The 13,397-nt window shown below is 41.2% G+C and overlaps 1 protein-coding gene across 1 annotated transcript in view; it reads left to right on the forward strand.

The window, feature by feature from the left end:
• c6.2 (complement component 6, duplicate 2) overlaps positions 1-13,397 on the forward strand; it is an 18,191-nt gene that overhangs the window by 850 nt on the left and 3,944 nt on the right. Inside the window, exons 2-15 of the mRNA XM_032539392.1 lie at positions 265-437; positions 1,897-2,056; positions 2,701-2,845; positions 3,214-3,355; positions 5,115-5,253; positions 6,402-6,611; positions 7,648-7,891; positions 8,968-9,090; positions 9,213-9,379; positions 9,484-9,709; positions 10,554-10,722; positions 10,994-11,105; positions 11,665-11,797; positions 11,901-12,095. Coding sequence (XP_032395283.1) covers positions 292-437; positions 1,897-2,056; positions 2,701-2,845; positions 3,214-3,355; positions 5,115-5,253; positions 6,402-6,611; positions 7,648-7,891; positions 8,968-9,090; positions 9,213-9,379; positions 9,484-9,709; positions 10,554-10,722; positions 10,994-11,105; positions 11,665-11,797; positions 11,901-12,095 — 2,311 coding nt within the window. The 5' untranslated portion in view covers positions 265-291. The remainder of the gene's footprint in view (positions 1-264; positions 438-1,896; positions 2,057-2,700; positions 2,846-3,213; positions 3,356-5,114; positions 5,254-6,401; positions 6,612-7,647; positions 7,892-8,967; positions 9,091-9,212; positions 9,380-9,483; positions 9,710-10,553; positions 10,723-10,993; positions 11,106-11,664; positions 11,798-11,900; positions 12,096-13,397) is intronic.

Consider the following 13,397-nt stretch of genomic DNA (forward strand, 5'->3'; position numbering starts at 1 on the left):
AGAAACTACAATTTTTTTAAGTTTTAAGATTATTTTTTCTAATACTAACGTTTTATTTAATAGTTAAGACAGGAAAGGGACTCAATAGCCTTAGTAGTATATAGGGTGCACGCTCAACCAGGTGAGCCACCAGCACGCCCCGAGACTAGGATACTAAATATAAAAAAGGACGTTTAGTTCAAAGGAGGTTAAGGGTCAGAATGTATTTAACTTACTGAATAAAAGAAAAGGTCGTTGATTCTGGTCATCAAATTTATTTCAGAGGAGGTGAAAGCAGTTTGAAGTTCCCAGATGGCCCCTTCCACCTGGTTGGTCCTGCTGCTACAGCTGCTCAGCTGGATATCCGCTGGCCAGGCCTGTTTCTGTGACCGCTACCCCTGGGGATCCTGGTCCGCCTGCTCCCAGACCTGCAACCACGGGACACAGCACAGGCGCAGGTGAGACACACTGACACACAGTGGGGCTCGAAAGTTTGGGCACCCCAGGTAAAAAATTGTATCAATGTGCATAAAGAAGCCAAGAAAAGACATAAAAATCTCCAAAAGGCATCAAATGACAGATAATGTCACAAAAAATTAGATTTTATTTCCATCATTTACACTTTCAAAATAACAGAAAACAAAAAAATGGCGTCTGAGTTTCTAGCATGCTCCGCCCCCTTTGGAAAGCTGAGACCTGACAGTGTCATGGATTGTTCTCAGTCATTGTCTGGAAAGACCAGGTGATGTCAATCTTAAGGTTTTAAGTGCCCAGACTCATCTGACCCCCCCCCCCAACAATCAGCACCATGGGTTCTTCTAAGCAGTTGTCTAGAAAACTGAAACTGAAAATAGTTCACAAAGCAGGAGAAGGCTAGAAGAAGATAGCAAAGTGTTTTCAGATGCCGGTATCCTCTGTTCGGAATGTAATTAAGAAATAGCCGTCATCAGGAACAGTGGATGTTAAAGCAAGATCTGGAAGACCAAGAAAACTATCAGACAGAACAGCTTGCAGGATTGTGAACCTGGCAGACACTGGAGTTGTGCTACACCAGTCCACTATAAAGAGATACTTGTACAGAAATGGTCTTCATGGAAGAGTCATCAGAAGAAAACCTCTTCTACGTCCTCACCACAAAAATCAGCGTTTGAAGTTTGCAAATGAACATATAGACAAGCCTGATACATTGTGGAAACAAGATTTCCAGAAATCTCAAAGAACTGGAAGACTTTTAGAAGGAAGAATGGGCGAAGATACCTCAATCAAGAATTGAAAAACTCTTGGCCAACTACAAGAAGCGTTTCCTCTGCAAGGTGCCCAAACTTTTGCAGACGCCATCTTTTTTGTTTCCTGTTATTTTGAAAGTGTCAATGATGGAAATAAAATCTAACTTTTTGTGACATTAAACGGATGTCTAATCCGTCATTTGATGCCTTTTGGAGATTTTACATCTTTTCTTGGCTTCTTTATGCACATTAATACAAACTTTTACCTGGGGTGCCTAAACTTTCGAGCCCCACTATAGGTGAGACACGCTGACGTGGGTAAGGCTAATGCAGGGGAGACACACCCATGCAGATGAGACACACAGACGTAGGTAAAACACACTGAGTTAGGTGAGACACGCTGATGCAGGTGAGACACTAATAAAGGTGACTCACGCTGATAAAGGTGAGACACTGATGCAGGTGGGACACTGATGCAGGTGGGACTGAACAGACACGGCACAGAGGGCTTTTGAGAATACACGGTATAGCATTTTGTGTTATGAATTTTTCAAATTGGAAGTTGTGAAATAGAGCCAAAGCAATTTCTTTCCTTGGCTTTTTTTCAATTATTGTTGTGAAATACAACAAAGCTAATGTCTGATGCCAACAGCTGTTGCATGTAGAAGTGATTTTCATACTTTTTCCACAGGGCTTTTAATTTTCTTGATGGATATTTCTGGAAGAGCAGCTGCCTTCAGCTGTGTGAGGCGCATGACAGAAGAGCTTGTAACGAGCAGGCCTGTCCCATCAACTGCCTGCTCACTGAGTTCGGGCCTTGGTCCGACTGCTCGCCCTGCGCTAAGATTCAGGCAAGAAACACAAATCACGCTGCAAAAGCCCTGCTATATTATTCCCTGTCATAGCTGGGTTTTATCTCTATGCCACAGTCTTTTTCAGATTGTAAAACTGACTGGACTAAATGAAGTATACCGGCTGCCCAATGCACAAATGAAGGAGCAGCTCACAGCTTTCATCTTTCATAAGCAGTGTCATTCCAAAGTCGCGCTTTGATTAATATCCATTGTCACATGTATTGTATAATTTCTTGTGAGTATAGAATAACATAGTACATCTAAATACTTACTGCATAAAAAGGGCAAACCATTATGACAATCTGTATTTAGTATAATGTGATGACAAAACAACCCGCGGTCGAGACGGATTAGCCCTGGACTCTCTTTGTCTTAATTCAGTTAAATTCAATGAAGCTTTATCGTCAGTTACTGAAATATACAAAAAGGAGTACATTGATAGCATATGACCCTTAAACATTCCATGATGTAAAATTTGTCTGTGATTGTAGAACAACCTCAGAAACAATACTGAGAATGTGTATTATGTATACAGCCCTTCTAACCACCATTTTCTTTAATAATAAAAATTTAGATTTACAGGGTCTTTAATCGAATAAATCAAAATCTTGATCAATCTGTCTCACATGTTGTCGCCACAGTTACGGACGCGGTCTGTCCAGAGGCCGTCCCAGTTTGGTGGATCGGCCTGCAGCCCGGAGCTGACAGAGGAGAGGCCCTGTTACCCCGCCACAGAGTGCAAGTTAGCACCCATCGACTGCAGAGACGACTTCAAGTGTGAAAATGGTGAGTAGTGTTTTTACATGACGGGTGTGTGAAAAAGGAAAAAGCATCACATGCCCTAGCTATACTTTCTTGATCATTACTTTTTCCAGATAATTTAAGGAGTCTTTTAAATCACAGGACTTCTTTTATCTGTAATCTGCTGTCACACACACACACACCCCTAGCTATACTTTCTTGATCATTACTTTTTCCAGATAATTTAAGGAATCTTTTAAATCACAGGACTTCTTTTATCTGTAATCTGCTGTCACACACACACACACACACACACACACACACACACACACACACACACACACACACACACACACAGAGAAAGACATACTATGTGAACATTTGATCTTCCACAAACATCTTTTCTGCTGCAGGACGCTGCATCAACTCGACGCTGACATGCAACAGGCAGAACGACTGTGGAGATAACTCTGATGAAAAAGACTGTGGTGAATTTAAAATTGTGTGTCCAGCGGAGAAGAGAGTGGCCCCCGGGGCTGACCTGGTGGGAAATGGGTAAGCTAAAGTTCAAAAGTTCACGTCTGAGTTTACATCTTCCTGCCGTTTTCATAAATTACTTTTCTGTCAAGTGCTCTTCTGGCACATTTCTCCTGTTGAAAAACATTTTTTAGAATTACTTCCTGCTCTTTGCTGAGTTAAATTTGATAATATGTTTTTATACATGTATGTATGTTCTGATACAAAGACATAACTACACGTTTAATTAGTAAAACAAAAGTGCTAATGTGTGGACTAATTGCCACAAATGTGTTGCACACATCGAGGTCGACAATTTGTTGAAACGTGAAATGGTGTTTGAGTTTTTTAGGAAGAGTTTTGAAAATTGACATATCCAACTTAAAGTTGCAAAATGTAACACTGACTGACTTCAAATGGTAACTGCAGTTTGAATTCAAAAGACTCAAAATTTTCAAGGGTAGCCAGGTTCAGAACGCCGAACCCAATATCCCATAATGTCAATGTCAGTGAGATGATAGTCTGGCTTTCAATTCATTTCAATTTTATTTATGGTATCAAATCATAACAAAAAGGATCTCAAGACACTTTACAGATAGACAGCCACCCTTTCACACCTTAATGAGACCGCAACAACGGCTAAAAAGACCTTGTGGTTTTCTGTACCCGGGTCACAGTCATCGTTCAGCTGGGTTCACTGATCTGAAGCAGGGGAAGAATTTCGGCAAGGGGGGAGATTTTCGGTTCTACTACATTCCAGACACTGTTATGTATAAAACATGAAATACACACATAGCCTTTCTTCCATTAAGATTTTACCTTTGTCTAAGTTTGTGTAGATGAAAACAAATATCTGTTGTTGCACAGTCGCCAAAAAGATTTACTAAAAGGAGCTTGTCAATACCCTGTACATCAGACATTATGGTTGCTGTCAGTTTGTCACAAAGTGGGACTCATTTTACCGTTCAACATTTCATAAGTAAAGCCACAAAAGTATATAACGTAACATACCATACGTTGTAGAGAACGTATGCTGTGTCCAAAGTCAGAAATTCAGCCATTTTGCCATAGTTGCATGTTTCCATTATGAAGAGGTCAAGCTTGCGGTTTCGGTCATATGTCTATCACAGTGACGGAGATAGTACACAGCTGGAGCCCGCCAGTCTGGTCCTCCAGTAACGTTAGCAGTAAGCATGTGTTAGCATGGCGGCGTTAGCACCAGTCGGAATCCCCATTTGGGATGACCATGGCTGCAGCACTTTTTTGCGTGTTTGCGTTTCATGTCTGGCAACACGGGTGTCAAAATGGACAGTATTTTCAGCATCTCAGGTTTCCTTAATATCTGTTGACATGTTGTGGTCATTTTCTGGTCTAATAGAGTAAATAAAGTATATTACATGGACCTTTAAAGTTGCGTATTTTGGACAATTTGGTGGCAACGTAGGAGTTTATTTAAGCACGCTATCTACGACAACCAAAAAACAAATCTGCATCAACACAGATCTTACAGCTGAACAATCAGCTTTTTAAAAAATCATTATAACAGCAAAAACATTCTCAACAGTAAACATCACAAATCTAAAATACGTAAACTAATTATCAATAAAAACACATGAAACAAATATTATTAAACAAACACATAGAATATACAAGAAGTGTATATATATAGTAGCTCCACTTTACTGCTTTGCAAATTCTTTTTACATAATCCGATATAGGCCATTAATATCGGTCTGCTTTAGTGCTTATTGCACATGAAACGTCTGAGTTCTGACTTTTCAGGGATTTATGTTTGAAGGTTTGATGCTCTAGCCGAGGAGCCAAGGGGAGCGGTATTGGACAACATGTTCATGGGAGGAAGTTGCAACATCAAGAGGCCTCAGAGCACGACGCTCTACCACCGAATCCCTCACAACTTTGAGAGCTTTGAAATTAAGGTTAGTAACAATTAAGGATAAAGCACTTAAGTAAAGCTAGCCTGGTTCCAGACTTCTGAATCCCCACCCACATCTCAGATTTGTTAAGTAGTTTAAGTAGCTGTGCCTACTGAAAGCTGTGTGTTAGATTTTTTTGTTTATTGAATTTATGCGCACAGTTAAAAAACTTAATAAAAAGCAGAATTTCTTCAGTTTCAGTTTAAGATCTTTAATTATATATATTTATTTAATTTTTTACACATATGCACCCATATGTTTATGCTCACACTAGCTAGCCGTGCTGTGTTGTTCAATCTTTCTGTAATTGAAGAACCAACCAATCAGAGCTTTGTATGGCAGATACACCGTGACAAAAACATTTTGTAAACTACTTAATAATGTGAACGAGAGTACATTTTCTTTTTTCATACAAAGCACCGGAAATAACAGCTCCGAAATTAACTTATTACTTCACTCGTTGGGAAACCGTAATAACCTTCACTCCCAAACAAAGATACACTAAGTGCACATGAGCAATGTTGGACATAGTGAAACGAGATGGCAACCCGTTTTTTGTTTGTAGGAAAATCAGACAATCCTGGGGAAACTACTGTCTGCTGAGTTTCATACAAATGCATGTCCATGTCAAATTTTTCATTTCATTTTACAATTTTTGAGGAATGTAGAGGTAAAGTCATCTCAAATGACGTAACATGGTCTTAATTGCATCATCTTAAATGTCATTATTCTAATCTAAATGATTATGGCAATGATTTAACGTCAAACCTTACATATAGCCACTGTAATTAAACAAATCTAAACCTAGTAAATAGAACTATTTATATGTTGACACTGAAAAGTGCCTCAAAAAGTTATTGTAATGCCCTGACCCTGAGAACACGTCAATGCACACTTCAACTAAGAGAGCTTGTGGAATACAACTTACTCACACTTCTCCCAGCTCAGCTTTGTAGGTAAACCAAAAGGATTTAACTGGTCTTATCACTATCTGCTGTACTAGGAGCATCTATGGTCAAACATCTTCACGTCCTTCACACAGAGCTTTCAATCTCACAATGTGAAAAGTGGTTTGCAGAGAACGTTGGCTTTGTTGTTACTGTTCTTATTGTTATTGACCTTGATTAATGGATGTGGTTGTGATTGGAAAGGTTGGCGAGCTGGAGGACTTCAGCAAAGAGCCCCATCAGCTGCACACTGAGCCTATCAATTTCAAGACGTCCAGCTCATCTGGAATGAGCCAACAAGACCAAGATAACTTTTTTATCCCCATTATTTTTCTCCCCTTGTTTTTCTACACTGGGAGTTCTATGTCGAGTTCCACCAATAACAAGGAAGCTTTTGAAGCTTCAAAGAAAACGGTGAGTGACTCAAACACCAATACACACATTTGTAGTAATACACTTGTGAGGAGCTTTATTCATGCAATGCATTCCCTTATCCCCGAACCCTAATATAAAGAAGTAAGGAGGATCAGACACATTTTACAAAATGTCCTCTCGCTCAAGGTCTGAAACATGTTCCCCACAACACCATTGGTACAAGAGTACACACACACACACACACACACACACAAACAAACACGTTTACTTAAGTCACTTTTAAGGAAATTACATCCCGGATGAATCCCCATAAGTGGCTAAAGAGAGGATGGGAGACGTTTTTTTGAAAAATGAACAACATAGATAAATCCCCCATCCTCTTACATTCATTACCTTCACTTGCCCTAACCATTGTCTCGCATTGCCTTCCTCCACAGTGCTGCAGAGGAAGGTCTGGCTAGTCCACACAGCATTCTGGGATGGCAGAAAAAATGGCCTTATTGGCATTTCTTTGAACCAATTACAATTGTCACGGGCGGCGGAGCATCAGTGCCTCTGCAAGATAGCTTTGGGAAAGAACTTGTTTTGTTGGAACGTATATGTTCATAGGTTGTTTTGATCGTACAACAGATAGTCTAGCTAGCTGTCTGGATTTACCCAGCAGGAAGGTTACGACATCCGGCCAAATGGAATGACATCTGGTGGAATTTCCGGCGGCATCGGAGCAATCCCGGAAGTGGAACGTCATGGATATAGACCACGATAACCGTGACCACTACTTGCCAAACCCTTAAACTAGTCTGGCTCAATGGATACACATTGCTGGGTAAAAGCGAGATGTTATCGCCACTATCTATTTTGCAAGGGCGTCGTTGCCGGGCCTTAGTGCCGCCCAGGGCGGTTGAGATTGGTTCAAAGAAATACAAACAAGCCAGAAGGTTTTCCAGACTACGCTCCAGCGCTGTGGAGACATGTCTGACAATGCAAGACTACCCTTTTCACATGCACACAGCTTGCTGGTTGCAACTATACTCTACTTTTTCATTCATTTAATTTTGCATCTTTGCTTGCGTAGGACTCCAAGTTTTTCCGGGTGCACCAGGTTCTGCCCATATCCACGTTCAAGGTGAGGGCTCCGTCGGACCTTGTCCTGGCACAGCCTTTCCTCCAGTTCCTTCATGCGCTTCCTTTGGAATACAACTACCCCCTCTACAGGGACATCTTCCAGCGCTTTGGGACTCACTACTACAGCTCAGGGAAACTAGGGGGCCACTATGACCTGTTGTATCAGTACAGCCGAGAAGAGCTCACCAGTTCAGGTACAACAGCACAGCCAGGTGGGGTGGTCAAGATTTAGAATGACACCCTGGGCTTCAGTGGTAACCCAAATGTCTGCTTAGATGTTACATTTATTTGCTCTGACATAAGCCACACTGTCTTCTGATGTTGTATTCTGATTACATTTTAGAAGAGGTCAGGTACAATTATATCAACAAGTCCAAAACAATAGCATAAATATTTAAATCTTATTTTTTTACCAGTTTTTAGGTACATTTTTTGTATTAAAGGTTATTTAAAGTTATTCTGCTCGTGTATAATTCAATACAATTTTATTTTTAGGCTTAAATCATAACAAGAGTTATATCAAGCCACTTTACAAATAGAGTAGGTCTAGACCACAATCTATAATATACAAGGATCCAACAATTTCTCATGAGCAAGCATTTGGTTCGACAGTGGCGAGGAAAAACTTCCTTTAGGCAGAAACCTCGGTAGAACCCAGGCTCTTTGTGGGTGGCATCTGTTGCTGCCCGTTTGAACACAGACACTGATACAGATGTACAGATACAGAGAAAAATGATTCATAGTAGTTATAGCAGTTGGAATGATGAACAATGGCAGTTATAGTAACAATAAAGATAGTGGAACTATGATTAGAAATAGTAGTTGCAGCAGTTCAGGGTATTGCGGGGGCGCTGTGGGGCATAGTAGGTCATAGCAGGGCATCGAGCAAGACCATGGCGGCAGCTTCAACAATGATTTAGGTGGCACCCCAATCCAAGGAAAACCGCTAGTTGGGAAAACATAAGGAGTCTGGGGAATAAGCTCCCAGGAGATAAGTTAGTAAAAAGCATTTTCTGAGACATGAATGAACGTAGATAGAAAGAGAGAGGAGATCAGTAACAGATGGGACTAAATGTCCCTTAACTAGTTCAGAGGTTTGGATAGAAATTGTTGAAGCGCAAGAAACCCCAAATGAGTGTTGTTGAATTGACAGAACTAGAGGAAAATGTAGTTCACCTGTTCATTTTAAATCTATAGTGCCACATAATGTTTTGTTGTCAGTTCCTTTTGTTTCTGTGTCATGTTGCTCAACACTCTTGTGCTCAAACAGGTCAAACAGAAGAGCACACCATGAGCTGCCTGGGCAGTGAGACCACCTTTACCGTCATCCTCTACTCACAACACAGCAGTGTAACCCGATGCCACAACAACAGGATGACTGAGAAATATGAAGGTTTCTTATTAAATCTGCCAGAAAAAAACACATGATTTATTCCAACACTGTTCATGGCTTACTGACTGTGAAAAGATGCTATTTACATCATGTTTATTCCCATGTCCATTTCTTTGATCCAGGCTCGTATATTCGGTCAGCAGAAAAATCTTTCTCCATGGTGAAAGGAGGTCGAGCCCGAGAGGCAGCAGCTCTGGCCTGGGAGAGGCAGGGCCCCACTCCGGACCGAACTTCTTACAAGAACTGGGCCAAGTCTGTTCTCGAAAACCCTGCTATGGTCCAATCCCAGGTTAAATAAAACACCAATGAAATGACTTTAATATTGAAGAAAATTTGAAAAATAAATCAAAGCTATAAGTTTACAAAAAGCTGAAATAGTTTGTGTTGGTCTAGGTCCACAGCATCATAGATCTGGTTCAGGGAATCCCATGTGCTGTCACCAAGAGGAGACACCTGAGGAGGGCCCTGCTGCAGTACCTGGACGAGTTTGATACCTGCAAGTGCGCTCCTTGCCCCAACAATGCCAGGCCCGTTCTCTCAGGCACAGAGTGCAAGTGTGTTTGCCAAGCTGGAACATTTGGAACGAACTGTGAGAAACGAGCTCCCGACTACACTTCAGGTACAGCAGGATGGCTGCTTAAGTCGTGAGAACAAAGAGTGATTAGTGACTAGTTTTGCAGGTATCTTTTTGCTGTTTTGTTTTTTTTGTAAATCAAAGCACTGGTTGATGATGGCGCTAGATGACAGGTCAAAGGATCACCTAATACATTTTAATTTATCCTGAGGGGGCCATCGTTTCTCTATCAAACTGCATGGCAATCCAGACCAAAGTTGTGAAGACATTTCCTTCAAGACCATTCTAGTGGACTGAAAGACAGATCAGTCTGACAGACCATTGCTATCCATAGAGCCATGATTCTCCCCATTGTTGGCATTGAATTTATAAAACTAAATTTGAACATTGGAAGCTGTAGTTGACATATCTCTTTCAGTTTTTATGTCCACAGGTTTGTACTTTTGTCAAAGAACCAGACACTTCTACTGAGGTTGTTCATTGTTTGGACTGAAGACTCAATCAGGAGAGTTTATGTCTATTCAAGCCTGAGTGCTACAACTGTCAGTCACGACTGTTGCCTACACAGATGAGGGCTTTTACTGCAGAACCAGGGGTGCCTGAAATAACTAATTCAACTTTACAACTATAATGACCAAAATAACAGTTTACCATGTCAGTGTTGCTTTCGGTGCACTAGCCTTGGCACATGTCATTGATTATAATTGTACATTGCACCCATCAACACCTGCCTATGTACTTTTGTTATGTTCTAGTTTGGCAATGTTGGTTTGTCCGTCCATGTGTTTGTCCAATACCTTGGTTCAAAGCCAGATATCTTTAATCTTTTTCTTTAGCTATTTCCCTTCAGGATAAAATTCCAATGTGGTTTGGTGTGATATATCCACAGAGGCGGTAGATGGTTACTGGAGCTGCTGGGGGCCATGGAGTGGCTGTGGAGCCTCGATGAAGAGACATCGGACGAGGCGATGCGATAACCCTGCCCCCCTCCGAGGAGGCCAACCCTGCAAGGGTCTTGAGAGACATGAGAGTCCATGTCACATCTCCATCTTTGAAAAGTAGGACGAACTGTTTGCTTTAACCATCTTGAAACAGTCATGAAAAGTCCACTTTTAGACACTTGGCATGTCTTTACAGCAGTCTGAAAGCCCAACATCCCATTAAGAAAGTCATTTAACTCATGATGATCAAATTAAAACACTGTTTTTCCTCATGTCATTTTTTTCTATTCTCCTGTTTATGCTGATATTGCAACCACTATTGGTGTTACAAACAAATGTATTTAACTTTGGATTTACTGCATATTCCGGCTCATGTTTTTGTGTCCAGACAGGAGACTTGCGACAATGACGACGACTTCACTATTGGCTGGAAGGACGAGCTGCCTCCTGGTGTGCAGGGCTGCCTGAGGCCACAGAGGCCCGCCAACAGCTTCCTCCGGGTAATCACTAAGCCTCTAGCCTGTCGTTAGTGATTGACATGTACAGCAACCAAGAAACAGAGAGAGTGTGTGTTTATTGCTTATCATGCTAATAAAAGTGGCAGCTAACTGACTAAAATAGTGAGAATCTTCAAGAGACCATCTTGGGAGCGTGCCACTTTTTTGTAGTAGAATCTGCAAATGATGAAGTATCTATTTGTATCTCTCCATTATGAATGGTCACTTACTGTATCATAAATATATCACAGTTATGACAATAGAGAGCTATTATTATGTAATACTATCTCATAGAAAAGCATATATTGTGCAGAACAAGTCTATTTCTTTTAGGCAACACATAGCCCAACATCACAAATTTGCCTCAAGGAGGCAGAATCGACAGTTGGGGGGAAGAAAAAGAGAGTAATAAAGGAAAGAAAAAATGGCAAAAGGTAGAGTTGTAGAAGAGTGAAGGGAGTATAATGTAGTAGTATTATGAAAACTAAAGAAAGATGCCAAGGAGGGTTTATATTTGTATCCCTCTTGTTCCTAACTGGTATTCATGGACTGCCTCTGACAGAAAGCAAAGCAGTATTATGACTTTGGTGAGGATGAGGAGTTCCAGTGCTACACTGGATTTGATCTGGAGGGTTTTCAGTTCATCAACTGTCTTCCTGATGGGACGTGGAGTCAACCAAAAGGAAGATGCACCAGTAAGTGAACAGCGATCCAAGAACTCTGGTAATTCTGTAAGCACGTCCCTGCAACTTCCTTTTATGGCATTCTCTAAAATCTGTTTTGTTTTTTGTTTTTTAGGGAACGTGTGCCTTCCTCCTGAGATCCCTGATAGCATGACGCTGTTTCCCAACAAAGTCGAGTACAGGGTGGGGGAATCCGTGCGTTTGAGCTGTAACGAGCCGGACCTGCGGCCGCTGCCAGCGTCCTTCTTCAGATGCAGCGGCAGTTCCACCTGGCAGCCTCCATTACCGTCTGACCTACGCTGCACTGATGGTACAGTTTCATGGATTTCATGGGAAATTAGCTAAAACGTTCACATCCGCTACTTTTAATGCAGGCATGTCACACTTGAGTTAGTCTCGCAGACCTTCCTCCACAGCGCTGCAGAGGAAGGTCTGGCAAGTCCACACAACATAACATTCCGGGATGGGATGGGTTTTTGGGCAGCATTAAGATGGAAAGGGAGCAACAATGCCGCTGCAAAATATCCTCAGGAAGGAAGTTGTTTTGGTGGAATGTGTGTACGTTCAAAAGTAGTTTTAGTCGTGCAAGAGAAAACTCCGATTGGACAGATAGTCTAGCTAGCTGTCTGGATTTACCCCCAGATGCAGCAACAATGCCCTTGCAAAATCATTAGCGGCGATAGCGGAAAAGAGGGGCATCATGTCAGGCTTTATCCAGCACTGTACATCTGTTGTGACCTGCCAACTGCAGTGGGTACTGTCTTTTTTCAATCAGCCACGGGGGGCAGCAATGAGCCCATTCAACAATCAAAAAGGCGCAAGAAAAAGGTGAGATTCATGTTTTGTCATCAAGGGGGTAAGCAAGCTGTCTGAAAAGCGCACCTCCTATGGAGAGGTTCATAGGCTAACAAGCCATCACCTGCCGGTAGCATTCCATTCACTGCCATTCATTTTGACGCCACTTTGACAGCGAATAACTTTACATCTGAAGCGTTTAAAGACTCTATTTGCCCGTTGTTTATATCTAAAGAAACACAACAATGTATAAAAGGCTTCATTACCTTGTATTCCATGTTATGGCTCCGTAGCAGACGTTTTGGTAACAAAAAAAACTGTTGGAACCACGCAAGTTTCTGTCGCATAGACGACAAATCACCGCACATTTAGGTCAAGCTTGCAGGTAGTTTGGACTTCCATCAGCTATTTAAGTCTAATTATTTAATAATTCAGGGCCATGGACATTAATGAACATGTGAAATAGTAAGCGTAAAAATGCAAGATTGTAGCCCGATGGCTAATATCCATCTGTAGTCCATTAGGCCGTTTGAAGTTATAATAAAAAATGAAAGAAAGATATACAATAGTAACATTTGCTATATAAAACAATGAGAAACAGAGAGAAAAAAACAAAACACAAAAAACAATTCATGAATAGGTGTTAAAACAGAGACACAATTCGTTATAATGCTTTACTTGGCTAATTCAGTACAGCGGACAATTTTACTACAATTACTTATTACTAATTAGTTAGCAGTAATTAGCCTGTGTCTATGTTATCTCCTAACATACCTACCTCTCTGTCTCTGCTGATTGGGAATGATTGAGATTTCTC

Source organism: Etheostoma spectabile, chromosome 16, assembly GCF_008692095.1.
Source record: "Etheostoma spectabile isolate EspeVRDwgs_2016 chromosome 16, UIUC_Espe_1.0, whole genome shotgun sequence".
NCBI classification, from domain to species: Eukaryota; Metazoa; Chordata; class Actinopteri; order Perciformes; family Percidae; genus Etheostoma; species Etheostoma spectabile.